The sequence below is a fragment of the Crinia signifera genome, chromosome 1 (assembly GCF_055691185.1).
Source record: "Crinia signifera chromosome 1, ASM5569118v1, whole genome shotgun sequence".
NCBI classification, from domain to species: Eukaryota; Metazoa; Chordata; class Amphibia; order Anura; family Myobatrachidae; genus Crinia; species Crinia signifera.
This window is the reverse complement of record NC_139217.1, coordinates 381,203,593-381,223,089: the sequence shown is the minus strand read 5'-3', so window position 1 is coordinate 381,223,089 and position 19,497 is coordinate 381,203,593. Positions and strand designations below refer to the sequence as shown.

General features: G+C 40.8%; 1 protein-coding gene across 1 annotated transcript in view; it reads left to right on the top strand.

Moving 5' to 3' along the window:
- Positions 1 to 18,900, top strand: part of TAOK3 (TAO kinase 3) — a 212,988-nt gene extending 194,088 nt beyond the window's left edge. Inside the window, exons 16-21 of the mRNA XM_083151479.1 lie at positions 1,518 to 1,646; positions 9,591 to 9,794; positions 10,399 to 10,638; positions 11,997 to 12,209; positions 15,822 to 16,004; positions 17,385 to 18,900. Coding sequence (XP_083007605.1) covers positions 1,518 to 1,646; positions 9,591 to 9,794; positions 10,399 to 10,638; positions 11,997 to 12,209; positions 15,822 to 16,004; positions 17,385 to 17,546 — 1,131 coding nt within the window. The 3' untranslated portion in view covers positions 17,547 to 18,900. The remainder of the gene's footprint in view (positions 1 to 1,517; positions 1,647 to 9,590; positions 9,795 to 10,398; positions 10,639 to 11,996; positions 12,210 to 15,821; positions 16,005 to 17,384) is intronic.
- Positions 18,901 to 19,497: the final 597 nt, after the last annotated feature.

Genomic DNA, 19,497 nt, shown 5'->3' with positions numbered 1-19,497 from the left:
ATTCAATTTGCACTGTCTTTCTGGGTTTCGACTTGTGCTGTCCTGGGAGCGCACAAGTTTAAAAAAAAAAACCTGTGCGATCTGCATGCCATTTTGACTATATAGTCAAAATCTAATGTTAAATCTCGCTGTGCTGTGACGGCGAGGATTTCCCCAGAACATTGAATAGAGCTAGCGGCCAGCGCAGGGGTTAAACAGTGAGGATAGCTGGTTTTCTGCAATCCTCGCGGTTTAACCCCCTCGCCGGCCGCATTTAATACCTGCCACTGTGTGTATGCAGGATTAGAATTCTTTTGTTTAATTAAACACTGGAGCATCCAGGAGGAAATAGTAGAAATGCCTGAACACATTAGAGGTAGATCTGAGTGTTTTCAGCATAGAACTGATCAGGGTCAGAAAAAGCTGGTGATCTCACCATTGTATTAAGACAAAAGGGAGCCAATGACCAAGCAGAGAGGGATAGCAGCAGGTAGTGGCGGTGGCACAGTAATGATAAGGATAGAACGTGGAAAGGTAAGAGGATAGCCAAAAGGGGATACGGTCATTGGGTCTACAGCAAGTTGTTCGACACCGTTAGGTTGACATGGGTCAAGGTCGACAGTCAAAAGGTCAACATGGGTTTTTTTTAAAGCGACGTGCCGACAGGCCGTATTTCATGCCCTACCATCCACTAGGGTGTGGTGGGAGAATAAAGTAGTTTGCTGAGTGCAGCAAGGCACCATACCCAAGGCAAGTGATGCGAGGGAATGCGGTGCATTGGAAACTGTGTCCATGTCGACTGTGTTGACATTAGAGTAAAAAAAAATCAGTGAAAAAACCCATGTCGACCTTTTGACTGTCAACATATTGCTTGTTTCGACCTTTTGACCTAACCCCATGTCGACCTAACGCTTGCCTACCAACTTGCTGTAGACCCAACGTTCCCTTCCCGGCAAAAGAGTATAGTGTAATGATAACCAAAAGATTGAAGTATGAGGAAAAACTTAATTTTTCATTGTGTTCATTGACCAGTCTGTTATCTTGACACAGTAAAGGCGCTTATATTCGTCAGCCAAAAGATGATTACCTCTTTCTGTCTGGGTTCATCCCTTCCACTCCACAGCGATGGGGTGGATGGCTTTCCATTGTGTCCTGCTATGGAAAGTCAGCCACCCCTGGGAAATCTCTTGAATGGGTGAAAATCGCTCAGTGTATATGCACTCCCTTTAGCCACATAACAACTTCATGTGGAACTTGCTGGCAATTCAATAGTCATATGTAAAGTTTTTTTTTTTGTTTTCTCTTTTTACACTCTCTTATGACTTTTTATTGTTAGTATTACTGTACGTTGTAAGTGCTTCCATTTGGTGGTACCTGTAACATATTTTCTTATGTCTAAGTTTATATTTCAAGTGTATAGAGGTATTATGTTGTCTGTATAATTAACATGGTCATGTCAGAAATGTATAGTGGTCATCAAATATTTTACATTTGGAAATATAAAACAGTAAAATTGTATTTTTTTATGTTTTTTTTAGGCAAAGGTGGCTGCAGCGGATGAAAGGAGATTTCAGCAACAGATCATAGCCCAACAAAAGAAAGACTTAACATCCTTCTTAGAAAGTCAGAAAAAGCAGTACAAGATTTGCAAGGAAAAGATTAAAGAGGCATGTGCAGCACTAGATTTGGCTCTGAGAAGCTTCACCTGGATGTTTAGAAAAGATTTCTTGGTTTAATCTCCAGAAGATTATTGGTGCCACTTTTAAGGCTTCTCCATTCTTGTTCATGTCTAACAATTTGGCCATCTGCTGTTGGAGCCAACTCTGCCCTCGTTGGGATGAAGGTCTCCCCTTGGGGACTACTCTTCCTCTGTAAATTACTGCTGGTCCACATATCATTTCATATTGACCAATGACAAAATGAGGATGTTAAGGCCCAGCAGAGAATAGATCAAACCAATGAATACAGGATCACCAACTTGACATGTAGCTACTGTTCACATTCTACATTGGTTTAGGTCAGGAGACAAGGGTAAATTACCCCAAATGGGGTAAAAATTAAATTACTGGGGGTAATGGACAGTCGCACTGCCTAGACACAGCCGGGCATGCATATGAATCTATATGCATGCCCGGCTGTGTCTCGGCAGCGTGAACGTCCATTACCCCCAGGAATTTCATTGCATATAGAATCTATGTATAGATTCTATATGCATGCCCGGCTGTGTGCGTTACAGTACTGTAGTGTACAAGGGCCTGACGCAGTGCAGTGCTTCGGGCATTTGTGTGGAACACTATTCCCTGCATGATGTCCCATGCCCACCTCCAAGTCTGCCCGCTTCTTCAGTAGAGTCGATTAGTTGCTGTGCCATCTCGGCATCGCGCAGTCTGTACTGCCGCTGTGGTGCCGAGTTTCTTTGCCTGAGTAATAGGCTCCTGTCAGGGTATACCCATCTCTAATCTAGGTAGAAAAAATTGCACAGACTGTTACTATATTGTCTTGAAATACTGATACTATTAGTTGCCTGGACATCATATCAATAAAAGAAAAAGTAAGATCACAGCATCTTGGAAGGGAATAAATTAATTTGGAAGAGAAGTTTTTAAATGAAAAGCAAAAGATAGAAATACATATAAAATATAAAAGGGTATAAAAAATTATGATAATGTGGAGGATTGCTTGTTCTCACAGGATGGATAGAAATTGTGTGTGGTTCTCAAGTAGCATTTATTTAAACCAAATCCAAAATTTGTCTAAATTATATAAAAATTTAACATCCAAAGGGGGACATTTCCTAAGATGTGTATTCTACTTCACATGTGATGTTGCTATGGGCAGCCAATCAGATCCTATCTACGATCTTCTAGGTGCTTAATAAATAAGACGTAGATTCTGATTGGTTGCCCATAGCAACATCACATGTGAAGTAGAATACACATCTTTGTAAATTTCCCCCAAAGTGTCATAAAATGTTAATACACTTATTTATAATGATGGTAAGAATATAAGCTTGACAGTGCCCACAATATAGTTCTTAATTAGGGTTTAAATCTTCAGAGGTTAGCCTGAAACGTTCCAAAAACTCTTAATAAAGTACTGTAAAGCTGGGGTCCTGGCTATTTGAAGGGAGAATGTCTAGTAGTGTGATGGGAGCAATGGATAAAATCCTTTTCAGGATATAGATACTCACTGCACGGAGCACTGATACTCTGGTAGCTTGCCGTTTTTAAGTTAGCAGCACTTGGCTTGGAGTCTGCTACAATGCGGGTTTCTTAGCGCTAGCAGTGGGAGCGTCACCGGGAGGGCAGTGAAGCCAGTAGATGGATTTCCACTGAGTCCCCAGATTTTTCTCTGCTGGCAGCCAGGCCGTGGAGATGCAGGCTGGCGTGCCTGTGTGTAAGAGCTGTGTCCAAGCGGTCGTTTCTGTTTTGCGGTGTGCTGGGATCTCTGGTGTGCCAGTTGGCGCTCAGCTGATGATCGTGCCGGGAGTGCTCCTTGGTGCAGGCGATGGAGGATACGTCCCTTGATGCGGGAGACTTTTTCAAGTATGACGGCCATAATGCCCGTCTCCTCATTTTAAGGCTCACTCGATAGCTTAATTGGAAGTTTAACATTATACAGGTGAAATTGTTGGATTGTTTTATTTTATACTGGTTATATCCATTCAAAGTCTCTTGCTATCACGGGCAGGCTTATTTATACCAATCACTTAATAGCTAATTAAAACAAATCTAGGTATGAAATAAAACCATAATATAGAAATATATACAGGAATAAACCCTATAAATATATTAAGTACTCTGTAAATATAAATTTAGATTTATTAGATTGATTATATTTCAGATTTACATTTACAAATAAAAGATTTTCTCACGCACGGTTTCTCCTATAACTCGTATCTGATGACAGTAGCATGGTATGGTTATTTTGTCTTCCAGAATTGACAGAGATTAACACTACCTATATGTAAACTATGTTTTGTTTCATTTAATTTATTATGGATTGTGTAGCAAAATACAATATAACAATGATGTAGCAGCTATGGTTCAGTTATTCTTGTTCTTATATAGTGTGGATGGCCCTAATCATAAGACCAAAATATAGGTATGTCTCTACATCAATATATGATAGACATTTTTAGTAGTGTTTAATATTAAGGATATATATAAAAGTAATATGAATAATGTGAATATGAAATACAGGATACTAAATATCTAATTATGCACAGAAATATAAATCTACATAAACAATAGATAATGCATATATTATAATAATAATAATAAACATATCATAAAGGAATGATATACGATACATATAATAATGAAATACTGATATAGAATAATATATACGTTTATAAATTATAATAAAATACGGTACTCTTTACCTAGAAGGGCGCCAGAGATTGAAATCGCGGGCGTCGGGGGTAAAATCGCGGGTAAATCGCGGGTACATAAAAATCTGCTGCCCGCGATGACCGCGATTTTCCCATAGGGAACAATGTTAAAAAGGCTGATTGACCGCGATTTTCATGTAAAATGCCTCAATGCCCGCGATTTGGCCATAGGAATCAAAGTTAAATGGGCTACAGAGCCCAAATAGGCACAATTAACCCTTAAATGTCCCCCCAAATTTTTAACGCCACCCCACGATCCACGTCAACCCGAAGCGTGGCGAGCGCAGCGAGCCCGCGAGGGGCGGCGGTACGCGTCCTCCGACCTTTTCATACCCCCACTATCCACGTCGGCGTGGAGTTGAGAATAGAATAGTGTGGCGAGCCACCGAGCCCGAAGCGTGGCGAGGGGACGCGGATACCTTCACAGGTAAACACGTCCCTTCGCGGGCTTCACAGGTGTCCGCGTCGCCATGGACACCTGTGAAGCCCGCGAGGGGACGCGTATAGCTGTGAAGGTATCCGCGTCCCCTCGCGGGGCTCGCTGCGCTCGCCACGCTTCGGGCTCGGTGGCTCGCTGCGCTCGCCACACTATTCTATTCTCAACTCCACGCCGACGTGGATAGTGGGGGTATGAAAAGGTCGGAGGACGCGTACCGCCGCCCCTCGCGGGCTCGCTGCGCTCGCCACGCTTCGGGTTGACGTTGATCGTGGGGTGGCGTAAACAATTGGGGGGGCCATTTCAGAGTTCAGGGTAACTATTTGGGCTCTAAGGCCCATTTAACATTGTTTCCTATGGCCACATCGGGTCCATTGAGGCATTTAACAGTAAAATCGTGTCCATCGGGCCTTTTAACATTGATTCCTATGGCAAATCGGGAGCATCGCGTCGCGGGCATCGCGGGTACATTTATGGCTGGCCGCGGCGCGACCGACGCGATTTCCATGTTTAACATGGGTTTCAATGGGAAATCGCGGGCATCGCGTCGGTCGCGTCGCGGCCAGACATAAATGTACCCGCGATCACCACGACGGGCGCCCTTCTAGGTAAAGAGTACCTAAAATACTGATAGGAATAAGGCAGAGGGGGGTAATAGGTTGCATAACCATATATACTATATTGCACCAGTTCTCAAACTGTGGGTCCTGATGCCAGTGGGTCCCGACCTTCTCAGCATGGGGTCGCCACTCCATGCTGCTGAGGATCAGGCTGATGACTGCTAATCTCAGACAGGGATTCAAGGAGTCTGATAAATCTGTTGAATTGTCTGTTATTTTAGACTCCTCCCATGTATGTGCTGTCTGCTAGCTACACATGTGATGTGATGACCTTTTGCAGTCACTTGCTGGGATCCTGTAATTATATTTATTGTCTGATGGGGTCCCAGAGCAAAAAAGTTTGAGGACCCCTGCTATATTGTATTATGTTCTATAGTATGAAAGATGACATTTTTGATAGGGGGAAGAAGAGGAGGATGGAACCATCCTCCTCTTCCCCCTATAAACTTTATATGCAAAATATTAAAATGTTGTCTTTCATACTTTAGAATCTAATTTAATGCAATATAGTATATATGTAATGCAACCTACTCCCCTTTCTGCCTTATTCCTATGAGTATTTTATTATTATTTTGTTATCATATTATCATTTATAATTTATTATTTTATATCTGTATTTATATGTATTGTATATATTATCCATTTATGTTTATTATTTTTATATATGCATTATCTATTGCAGGGGTGGGCAACAGGCGGCCCGCGGGCCGGATGCGGCCCGCAAGCCTCTCAGGTCTGGCCCGCCGAATGGACCTATATCACAATGACAAGCGGCCGGACTAGCTGAGCCGCTTGTCAGTTAACTGGAAGGCTTAAGTGTAATGCCGTCGCCGCCGATGTCCGAGCTGCATCTGCACAGCATTACTGGGAGTGTGGGAGCGGACGTGGTCACGCGGCAGCTGCCTTAACGCCATTGGTTGGTCCGGTCGCAGCGTGACCGTGTCCCCTCCCACACTCCGAGTTAATGCTGTGCGGGGCGGGCGCAGTCGGGCATCGGCGGCTGCATAACTGAGGCATCTATACAGGGCAGGCAGCTACCTCTTCTGGCTTCCCCTTGGGGTGCTGGATGGGGTAACATAGTTACCGAGGCAGCACCTTCAACTGGCTCCAGCGAGGTCCGGAGTAGGAGGATCCTTCAACCGCTGGGTTCCTCCTCCATGTAAAGCAGTATGTATCTGGTATCACCTGGCTGCTCCCCAGCCCCTTGCTGCTGTGCCCGGCAGTCTGAGGGCATCCTGCACCATCTTGGTGCCTCCTTGCTGCATACCTCCACATGGTGAGAATGAAGCAATTGCTGTAACATTCAGTACACGGTTTCCCACCTGCACAACTGGGCTCTTTATTGCTGTTACTGGTATCCACATTTTTCTGGCTCCTGCTATTATTGCTATTATTGTACTACTAATCACCTTCTTATTAACTGTCTCTAACTGTCTCTAGCTTCTATGTCAGAGGTAGCCAAATCTCTCAGGAGACACCTGATACTGGCAACAAGACTACTACTTTCCCTTGCGATAATACTAAGGTCCTTGATGATCCTGCCGCTTATGTTGCCTATATAACTAGCTACCTTATGGGCCAAATATGTTTTCTGACTTTGCATTATCTCCAGGCTTCTTAGTACCGTTTGCTTTGGTAGTGTGGCATGGGGGCCCTGCTCTCAATAATATCGCTGCTGCTGCTGCTGCTTACTGGGGTGCTCTGGATTCCTGTATACATGTCTCCTGTAGCTACGTATTTCTTGCCACTGCAACCTGGGACTAGTCATAGAAACATAGAATTTGACTGCAGATAAGAACCATTTGGCCCATATAGTCTGCCCCTTTTTTTACCCTTCAGGTAATCTCAACCCTTTTTAATCAAGTGCTATTAAATGTGTATAAGGGGTATATGGTGTGGTACACTGCACTTTAAGAAACCCCCTATTTATGTGACCACACCCCCTTTTGCATGGCCACACCCACTTCCTGAGTGCGGCCCTTGAACATTTACTGGAAGTGTTAAGCGGCCCCCCAGCTGAAATTATTGCCCACCCCTGATCTATTGTTTAGGTAGATTTATATTTTTGTGCATAATTAGATATTTAGTATCCTGTATTTTGTATTAACATTATTCATATTACTTTATTACTATATATTCTTACCATCATTATAAATAAGTGTATTACAATTTTTTGACACTTTGTATGTTACATTTTAATATATTTAAGACAATTTTGACTGGTTTAATTGAATGCTCATTTAGAACCATGCAAGGTGTCTATTTCTCCTGTGAGAACAAGCAATCCTCCACAATTATCATCATTATTTTTACAACATTTTTATATTTTATATTTATTTCTATCTTTTTGCTTTACACTTGTATTACAAATTAATTTATTCCCTTTCCAGACATTGTTATCTTACTTTTAATTTTCCTTTTGTGATTTGCCTGTTTGGTGGAGTCGGCCAATCCCCTGATCACATGCATCAGGGAAGGTTACATATGTAGACTAATTATTTTATATCTATTTTTGAAATTACAAATATACAAGAGCCTGTAGAGATGGTCTCCTAGAACACTATACTTTGCATTTTTGTCATATTATCAATCGCTAGAACACACACGGTCTAGAAGCTATTGATGATGATGATTACCATGTATGGCTGCATGTGGTACAAATTTTGTACCATGCACAGCCATACATGGAAATCAACAGTTGTAGCCAGGCTGTTGAAAGTAATTGCAGGATATATCATCAATATTTGAGGGTTCAGTGTGTATTACAATTATATGATTGCCTTCTTTTCAAGGGGGTAACAGTGTATCTAAATATATTTTGGGGTAAGAAAGTTCCCTGACCCCCTGGTTGATTTGATTAACCTGCATAGCAAATCAGGAAACCAGAATATACTGCAGCATTGATGTAAGAAGAAGTTGGTCCTGCGGACAAAAACGGCCATGCATAAAGTTTTTAATACTCTAAATCCAATTTATTTAATGTTATTTAAAATGTCAAGAAAAAAAGATTGTAAAAATTAGCTTTTGTACTTCAAATACAACAAACTACCTTCATAATGTATTTAAGTACTTACAGGTCAAAATAAAAATACATGTGTAACCAACCTAAATTCAGGCTGCAATGCAAATACATTTTCAACTGAATTCTTCCAGTCATATTGAACTTTGCAAGTAGTAATATTACTTTCCTTTATCTGCACATAAAGACCTGATTGTGATTTTGCAGCAGACAGCGATCAGTTAAGCTGCCGCCATCCTCCACTGGAATCCCGCCTTGTTGAATGGATGTGTACGGTTGCACATTTGTTCGCATCGGAGAAAATATGTCCAAGATCCATTGGAACAGGATCACCATCTAATGATTATTACATAGGGCACAAGTCATTACATGTGCCGTGCAGCCTGAGGCTTACTTGGCATAATAAGACTGCTTGGCACACCTGCCTTTTCCCCCACACTCCCAGCGGTTTTCTTAGCACTCCCAAAAAAGGTCGGTTTCCACCCCCACATGCCCACTCCCAGTCAACCACCTTGCGAACGGCCAACGAACTTTACTAGTTGCAGGAGTTTATTGCAGGATAACCACACGCATGTGTACTGTTAGCCGTACGCAAGAGTAGTGTATCACTATATCTGCTTCTTTTTGTAAATTTGAATAAGGTACTTAACCTGTGAATGCGTTCTAATCACAAAATGGCTAGCTATACTTTGTATACCTAATGTGTACGCTTTATGATATAAACCCAGCAGTAGATTTGACTGTTGTTGCAAACAGAGCCTTAAAAGTTAATGTGCTAACTTGTGTTTTGCTTATTTGTATATTGTTCCCACTTTTGAGTTTTACACTGTATGAGTCCTATATAGAAACTTTGAAGAAGATAAAGATATTGTCCTGGAGCCTTTAGTGTCCTTTAAGGAGAGAAAAAAAAGTCCATAAAAAAAAACTGAAGCTGCTGCTCCTGCAAATATTTTCAAATAATTACATACTAACTGAACACGTTAACTTACATATGATTCGAACACCAGGTCACTCACCCCACTTTGTAATAAAAAATAACCACATATTTGAAACTTTTCTTTCTTCAATATATTGTTCCTTTTAACCTCCGCTTGTAGCAGGCCAGCCTGTGTCACTGACTGGTTGGTTGTTTTCTGCATCCAGGAGATGAATGAGGACCACAGCACGCCCAAGAAAGAAAAACAGGAACGCATATCAAAGCATAAAGAGAACCTCCAGCACACTCAGGCTGAGGAGGAAGCTCAACTCCTTAGCCAGCAGAGACTGTACTATGAGAAAAACTGCCGACTCTTCAAGAGGAAGATAATGATTAAAAGGCATGAAGTTGAGCAGCAGCACATACGTGAGGTATAATTCTGTAGTGGCTTTGTTTGCCTGTTGCATATTTTTATTAACTATGTGTGCAGTGATAATGATTTACCTGATATGTACTTGGCACATAAGTTATGTTTGCAGTTTTTTTACAAAACCAATATGTATGCCAAATGGCTTGGTTAAATTTGTGCAGAATTATTAATTTGTATGCGTTTTTCTCAAGTGTAACCAGCAATAGTGATTTCCCCCACTACCAGCTAATTGTTTTCATGCATCTTTATAGGTCTGCCATATTCAAAGTAGATAAACCAGTGTGCTACAGGATAGATCATTAAGTGACCTAGAACAGGAATAGTCTTAAATGGCCTAGAACAGAAAGCTGTGATCATGCAGTATTAAATGACCCACACCATTATGGTCGGGTTAAATTTCTGGGTTGAAAACTAGGAACATCTGCAAAAAGTTTGTTTTTTTAGGTTGTTGTAGCACACCCAACCTGAAATGTTTCGGGTAGGACTTAATAGCGGGGGTTCTTTCAGTTACGTGATGGAGCTGAATGTTTACTGGATGTTTTTAGCCATTTACTAGAACATATTGCTTTGTTCATTTTGTAAATAACACTAGTTTCTGTTGGCAGGAGCTCAATAAAAAGCGAACCCAGAAAGAAATGGAGCATGCCATGCTAATCCGGCATGACGAGTCCACTCGGGAGCTGGAGTACCGGCAGCTGCACATGTTGCAGAAGCTTCGGATGGACCTTATACGTCTGCAGCATCAAACTGAACTGGAAAACCAGTTAGAATACAACAAGCGCAGGGAAAGGGAGTTGCATCGGAAACATGTGATGGAACTCCGGCAGCAACCCAAGAATCTGAAGGTTTGTTCACTGCCTAGATTATAGAGTTTTTGTAGACTTCTAATTAAGTTATTTTTACTTGTTAAACCTTATATGATAGTTATGTAACTTCATTTGAAGGGTCAATAATGCAGTAATCTTTCATTGTCTAGTTCAGGCATGTCCAAACTATGGCCCTCCGGGTGTTGTGAAACTACAAGTCCCATCATGCCTTGCCACAGTTTTGCTATTAGGGAATGCTAAAACTATTGCAAGGCATGCTGGGATGTGTAGTTACACAACAGCTGGAGGGCCATAGTTTGGACATGCCTGATCTAGTTAATCTGACACTTGTGTTTTTAACATCATCTCCCCTCTTTGATTTGATTTAAAGCTAAATGTCGACATTAATCTCCAAAGTGGACCAGTGACCAGATTGATGAGAGGATAGTTTGAATTAACATGCAGTACATTTTGAATAAGTCATCTGCATATTTTTTTTTTTACTTAGATGGAAATTGTGGTACTTATGTATTATCTGGGCGTCCGATTATTGCATTGCATCGCATGCAATATAGTGGCATACAATGTAGTGCAATGTGATTTTTCATTGTAAAGACCCAATTTTTAATTGTATAGTCAACCATGGGTGATTTCATACCCCCACTATCCAACTACGCATGGAGTTGATTTTATATAGTGTGGCGAGCCACCGAGCCCGAAGCGTGGCGAGCGCAGTGAATCCCCCGAGGAATACATGTAAAGTTATCCACGTCCCCGCGCAGAATACATTTACATTTTGTAAGTTACTGCTCTCTTTTATGTCTAAGTGGCAGTAATCCCTATAATAGTTTGTTCAATTAATACTGCAGTTCCTTGACATTGTTTTTTTTCACTTGTTTTTAAATTATTTACATTATGTAGTTCTTGACGCACATCAATTGTAGATGGTTTTAATGTGGTTCTCTGCACACAAAATGTTGCCATTTTTTCCTAATCACTTGAATATACTTTCTCGTTAATTGCTATTTTCTTTATCTGCTTTGCCCCATGTTTGCTGATTACAGCAAATTTCCAGTGAATACAGTTAGCTGCTACTTCTGATGGCCTGCCATCTTAAGGAGAGTGGAATGGCTGAGGAGGATCCATTCTTCACCAATCATATTTTGGTTATGCATATTTAGCCACGAGACCTACTCTGACAATGAGTGATAATTAAGATAACTAATCAAGCCCCTAATTGTAATATGAGTTCACAGCTTAATTGAGCATGTATGCATAAATACTACTACTAACACACCACCAGAGTACTAATAGAGATAGAAAGAAAACCTTTATATACTGTAAGTTGATCTCTACCATGTTGATTGCCACTTGAATCAGTCTATCTTCTTACATAGGTAATGGAAATGCAGATAAAGAAACAGTTTCAGGACACATGCAAAGTGCAGACCAAGCAGTACAAGGCCCTGAAGAATCACCAGCTGGAGGTATCCCCAAAGTGTGAGCACAAGACAATACTCAAGTCCCTGAAGGACGAGCAGACACGCAAATTGGCTATCCTAGCTGAGCAGTATGAGCAAAGCATCAACGAGATGATGGCCAACCAGGCGGTAAGAAGCAAATTAATGTTTCCCATCAATATGAAGGCATTATTAGGGGGGGGGGGGAATCCTATTGGCTGTGATAACGCAGATAAAGTTGTCACATCTATCACCTAGAAAAAACGATTCTTCCTGGTATGTTCGCTCCTGTTTGACCTATACTATTAGAAAGTCGTGTATACTGGTGAGCTGCAACGGTGTATACTGGTGAGCTGCAACGTATTAACCAGTGAAAATGGGGAAATCAGGCTGTAACCCCAAAATGGCAACGTAACATAGGATACATTTTAGAAGTATAGGGGCATAATAAGATTTTGGGGAATGTGTTATACATAAAAATAAAAGATAAAAAGCAAGCTTTTTTTTGTACAATAAATGCTCTTCAAAAATGTAGGATACATGGAATGGCTATAAGTAGGTATCTGGGTCAATTAAAGGCACTTTTAAAAAACCTTGCTAAACAAACGGGTTTCTTCCACCTGCGAGCCCCACTCATAAAGCACCCTAATATACAGATGGATATTGAAAGTGGCTCCTGGCGTAGGAAGCATCACACCACAGGAATGTGGCACGCATGCATCGGAGACACTTGCGCACTCATTCCAGGCACCAGCTTGCATGTCCATGTGTGCCCACAGCCAGATATGGATGTCTGGCGATGCGCCAGCAATGATGAGAGATGCTGCATCTGTACCTGTCAGATACTTTGTACTCTCATTTCTATCACTTTTACACTTTCTTATTTTGGGCTTATTAAAATTCTTAAACCTTTGAAGTGCATAATTAGTCATATAGGGCCTTATTCTAGTTCACACTTACAGGCAAATTCCTTATCAGATGGACAAAACCATGTGCACTGCAGGGGGCAGATGTAACAGGTGCAGATAGAATTATATTTGGGTGAGTTATTTTGTTTCTGTGCAGGGAATATAGTGACTGCGTTATTTTTACACTGCAATATAGATCTCAATTTGAAGAAAAACCCCACCCAGATCTAAATCTCTTTGCATGTTATATCTGCCCCACCTGCAGTGCACATGGTTTTGTCCATTTAAGAAGGAATTTGCCTCTAAGAGTGAACCAGAATAACTCCCTAAGAGACTAGACATGGTCAACCACAAATCTCCCAACTTTTCATCTGCTCAGAGTAGGTGAGGATAAATTCATGATAAAACCCTATGGATAATTACCACATGCAAGCAATTGGATAGCTGCAATTAATTGGGTCATGGAAAAAGGCAGTGTTTTTCCCTTGAAAACAGGTTATAACAGCTAATAGAATACCCCCAACATAATATCTTCGCACACAAACAATAAACAACTTTAGCACTGGGTAGAGAATAGCATTTAACATGCCTATTTATAACAAGACTGCAGTTTTCGGTACTTGTGTATTATCACGGCGCCCGCGAAATCGGCTGCAAATCGCATGCAAAAATCGGATGTGATTTTGCGGCCGATTTGCCGCGATTTCCTGCCGATGTGCATGCTATTCCATCCTTGCACACCCCCACTCTCCAAGTCAGCCCGAAGCGTGGTGAGCTGACGCGTTACGTGTCCTCCCTCCCTGTTCATACCCCACTATCCACGTCGGCGTGGAGTTGCTTTTATAAAGTTTGGCGAGCGCAGCGAGCCACCGAGTCCGAATCGTGGCGAGCGGACGTGGAAAAGGATCCCGAAGCATGGCGAGCAGACACGGATTACTTGACGTGTGTTCCGCGTCCCCTCACGGGGCTCGCTGCGCTCGACACGCTTCGGGATCATTTTCCGCGGGGCTCGGTGGCTCGCTGCGCATTATAGAATCAACTCCACGCCGACTTGGATAGTGGGGGTATGAAGATCGGGAGGACAAGTACCGCGGGGCTCGCTGCGCTCGCCAGGCTTCAGGCTGACTTGGATAGTGGGAGTGTGCAAGGATGGAATAGCATGCAAATCGGCCGCTAAATCGCATCGTGGATCGAATCGGCCGCTAAATCACATGCAATATCGTATGCGATTTAGATGAAATCGGGCGCCGTGATAATACACAAGTACCCCGTTTTCTTATTATGTGACTTATTTATTTATTTTATGGTTATGCCCATTGCTCTTTTAATCAATTATTAACTAAGGCACTTATGTCAATGTGAGGAGTATTGCAATAAAGTAGAATGTTTTCTGATATGTTAGTCTAAAATATTTATTTTGAAGAAAAATAAATATAAATAAAAGCAGATATGTGTGATCACTCATTGGGTATGAGCCAGCTATTCTAAAGGAACTTGTAATTGTACTGACGTTGGCATCTTTCACAAAAGTCTCCCTAGGTAATGATTTTTATATTATAAACATAGTGTTACCTGCGGTCCGAATATTGTCCAACCTCAGGAATACTATATACTATGTGCTTAGACCATGTGCATTAAAACACTAATGCTGCTTTGATATCTGTAATGTATTCACTGTTGGATTTGATACATGGCAATATTCTATCAATGGCCTATCCACTTACATGTTCATGTGCTCCATTGCTCATGTGGACTGCTACATAGGTTACCTGTTGTCTGCACTAAACAGGAGCTACAGCATTCCTTTTTTTTGGGCAGCTTTGGCAAGTTGCTAATAATTGCAGCACTATGGATGTCTTGGGAAACTGCTGCTTATTTCTGTGAAGCTTTATCGTTCTTTTGTCTTGTTCAGTGCTCGGGTTAAAGAGCTCACTACAACATTGTTTCTTCATAAAGAAAACACAGATTTATATATATTTTTTTGTTTTATTTTTTATTGTTGGCGTCCACTATCAATTACTTGGCTGAACAATCATGGCCCCTATATCTGTTGCAGAAGAGGATACAAAAGACAGCCGAGAACTTCTGTATTGGAATATACTATTTTATTTCTGCTTTTACTGTTACTTTATAACTAATAACACCACAAGTCTATTAAAATCTTAAACAATGTGCCTTACAGCATATCTGTATGGTTGAATGCTTCCTTAGTTGTATATGTGTAGAAAATATTGTATTTTTAATTAAATTGAATATACTTTGTTCTTGCATGTATAAGAATGTTGATGAAACAAGGGTATGTTATACTGTAGGAAATAATGGGATGCTTTTAGGATCTCAGCGGTTGGGATCTATCTGTTCAGTCAGAATGCCAACAGTGGCATCCTGACGTTCAGAGTCCAGAGAGTACTGGGATTAGGGTTGGCTGCGGGAGGGGACTGTTTGGGTTAAAATACTTACTGAGATCTGTCAGGATTCTGGCCATCAGGATCTTGAATCCATCCCGGAAATAATGCTATGGCTAGAATTACTGATTGCTAACTCCGGTGCAGATTTATTAAGGCTGGTGAAGTGATAACGTGCCATCAACTCAGCTCCCAACTGTCATTTTTCAAACCCAGAATGTAACTTTGAGCTGATTTGCTGGCGCATTATCACCTTCCACTTTATCACTTCACCAGGCTTAATAAATATGCCCCACTATCAGGCTATTAAGTTACTTGAACAGAAGTCTAATGCCACCCCTTTACATGTCTTCCTTTTTTTTTTTTTTTTCTTTACTTACTATACAACCGACTTTGGACCTTACCCGTGTTGATTTTCCCTTAAAATTTTAACCTGGCTGTGGCATCAGCTGCGCTTGGACGAGGCGCAAGAAGCAGAATGCCAGGCTCTTCGGCAACAGCTTCAACAGGAGATGGAGCTGCTCAATGCCTACCAGAGCAAGATCAAGATGCAGACGGAGGCACAGCATGAGCGTGAGCTGCAGAAGTTGGAGCAAAGGGTGTCCCTTCGCAGAGCGCACCTGGAACAGAAGGTACAAATGGGAAATTGTTAGTCATTCTGTGTAAATGTGCGTGTTTATAAATGTGTCCCATAGAAGTGATATTTGCCATTCACTAGTAAAGGAATGTCAAATTGATTGTTACATTGACATGTTCATTGTCACCACAGGTTTCAACATTTTTAAATGATAGTTTTGATTTCCTCAATTTTATGTGATGAAATCAACCTATTACATTGTGTGGGTGTTATATTACAAAAGAGCTATTAGGTTGTTATAATTATGGCAACATGCTGCCATATTTTCTTACTTTCAAACCTCCCCACACATTGTTTCTGGAGGTCTTTGCATTTTACTTACTAAAAATCAAATTTTTGGAAAGCCGATATCTGCTCTGGAGTGATTGGTTTTGTCTGATGGTCAGACAGCTATGGTTTGAAGTGAAAATGCTGTTGGTTAATGCATTTACTGTGCCATAAAATACTTTGTTGTCCAGAACGCATGTTATTCTTGATCCCTATGGTAAATGTGTCGTCCTAAGGAGCATGACATACCGTATTTAGAACATGTGTTACAGCTATGTCATCTATGTGCTAGGTATGTCACTTTACACATGGAGTAATGAGCCTTATAATATCTTTCCAACTTACTCTGCTGATTGATCACTGCATAATGAATAAAATGCTTTAGTTTAATTTGGTGTTTATTAACGCTTTGGGGTCCAAGAGTATCTTCTGTTCAAGAGAAAAATATTTCTTTTTATGTTTACAATTATTAATGTATTGATATTTATTAGTGCATGTATGCTTCTGACATACCATGATTTATTATTGAATGCTGTGAGGTTGTGACTGCAGAAATATGTAGTGTAAGAAGCCAACTTTAAATAAGGGAAGAACAATTCTCTAATGTAAAAGCACTAAAATCTCCATCTCCTCTTCACCAATGACTTAGAGCTGGAAACTCCTAGCAACAGGTGATGTCACCACTGGTCTGCTCTGATTGGCTGAAGTAATTTAGCTAGTTGCTTAAGGCCACAATTCCCAGCTATGCTTAACAATGTGCTCTAGGTGCCAATCCTTCTAGTTACCCATGACTTTGTGTTGCGCAGTACTAGTCCATGTTTATGAACCCCTAAAATATTGATAAAGAAAAGATTCCAGTAGTGTAGTATGATAAAAATGTGCTAAATTACCCATATATGCAGCATTTGGGAATATTGCATGGCATGTAGCAATTTGTTTTTCATACTGCCAAATTGCAGTTGGACCCTTTTTAGAATGGCAGATAGGCAGATAAGCATGCAAGCATGGTCTTTCTTTGGGTTACACACCATGTTGGATATTTCAGCTATACTGGAGATAATGCATCATTGCTTCAATTTCAGTGACATGATTTTCTTACCTATTTTAGATTGAAGAGGAGTTGGCTGCCCTTCAGAAGGAGCGCAGCGAGAGGATCAAGCATTTATTTGAACGCCAGGAAAGAGAAATTGAAACCTTTGATATGGAAAGTTTACGGATGGGCTTTGGAAATCTGGTGACGTTAGAATATCCCAAGGAGGACTATAGATGAGAGAGGCCAGTTTTTGCCATTTAAATAAAAGAACAATAATAATATTAACAATGACAGCAAGGAGAACCTGCAAAACGTACATTCCCCATTTTAACGGGCGTGCTCTCTCTCTCTCGTCTCTCCCTCTTTTTCTCTCTTTCTCTCTCTCTATCTCTCTTATCTATCTCTGACGTCCGTTGGACACTAGTGCCTGTAATTCTTTTTACTCACCAGGGTGCCTCTGGGCAAATCTGAGCACGGAGCAAGCTCCCTGGCATACCTCTCAAGTGTCCCTGATTGTCAGTCAAATTTTCAATCCATCAGAACATTGGTGCTTGTTATACAAACCGAAGATTCAAACAGCGGGAAGAAGTCTTGAAGTAACAATTGTGTTTTGTGTCGAAACTCTTCCTTTATTCATAACCCCTTTTGTGGAAAGAGATAACTTGATTATTCAAAGTTTTGTCCATGATGTTCCTTGGGGAAGATGGTGATACGGTATGTGCTTTTATCTCGGTGTTGAGGAATGAGAGGTATGTATCTTCAATGCCTCTGTGGGAGGGCTTGTGAGAGTTATGTGTCTTGGCCTGTCTTTGGAAGAAGGTGAGAAGTATGTATCCCTGGTGTCTCTGAGTACGGGGTGAAAGCTATGTGTTCACAATCCCTCTGCTGGGACTAAACGATGTGTGTCCTGCAGCATGGTGAAAGATCAGCCCTTTATTACTTTGTGAAAGATGGCTGCCCACAATTTTAGTCGGTTTCATTACTCATGATGCACAACAGTCGTCAAAATCTGTGATTAACCCCTTCAGCCCTGAGCCAGTTTAGTGACGGTGTTTAAATAAGATCCGGTGATGACTTTTACCTTGCATAAGAGTGGGGTCATTCTTGGCACTTTCAGAAGTTTGGTTACCCGTGAACGTACCACCTCTGTTGTACTGGGTCAGTATCCAGTGATGGCGAACCGTCCAATCTTCTAAAGTGCCTTACACTTAAAACTAAAACTCAGGGATGAAGAGATTAATTTATCGATGTTCAATAACACATCTTGAGAGACTAGAGAGAAAAGAGGAGATAAACTACAAACCAACACACATGTGAATATCTGTTGGTTACTACAAACATTTTATTCTGTTAAAGTACAAGCAAAAAATATATATATACAATTTAATACATAAGAGAGAGAGAAGCATAAAACTGCAGCCTTAAGGTTACTGCTGCTGCGTTAAACGTTGTTTTTTTGGTATTTGTTCGTCAGGAATAAAAAAAGAAGAGATTTTATTAAACTATTGAGGTTTGATACATTTTACAGAAACCAATCATGTTGTATATATATATAGACATATTGTGGGGTGGGTGGGGAGAAGCAGAACTTGGGGGAGGGTTGTTTGGGCAGATGGGGTGGGTAGAATGTCTTGTGAATTTTTATTTTTTATTTGTTTTTTTTTCTGTTTTTTTTACTTTTAGTCTTTTTTTTTCTTCTTTTTTTTTCTGTTTTTTTTTAAGACTTAAGCTGGCAGGAGCAGAAATTGACTTTGAATTTTCATTGCACTTTTGGCTCTAAATCAGTGGTACTTTCTACTCCAGTCCTGGTTTTCTTCTATGTATATACCACATGTATTCTTTACTGACATAAGGCAGCTGGAAAATTAAGACCAAAAGACACTATTTACTCAATGATTTTGGCACTTATACAGTGCCAAAAGGATAACTATACTTTTGCAATATATTGCTGATGTATACCAGGATATAAAAAGAAAAAAAACATGTTTATTTACACTGTGTATATGGTAATACAGCAGTTTTGAAATTTGTAAGATTTGCGATTGTATTTTTCAGCTCTCTTGTCCAATACCTGCAATGGGTTGTGTATTAAGAGTGTCCCTGCCTGTGCACACGTGAGTGAATTCCTGTTCACAGGCATGGACATACCATCTATAAACTGCACTTGAAAAGTGCTTTTAAGATAAAG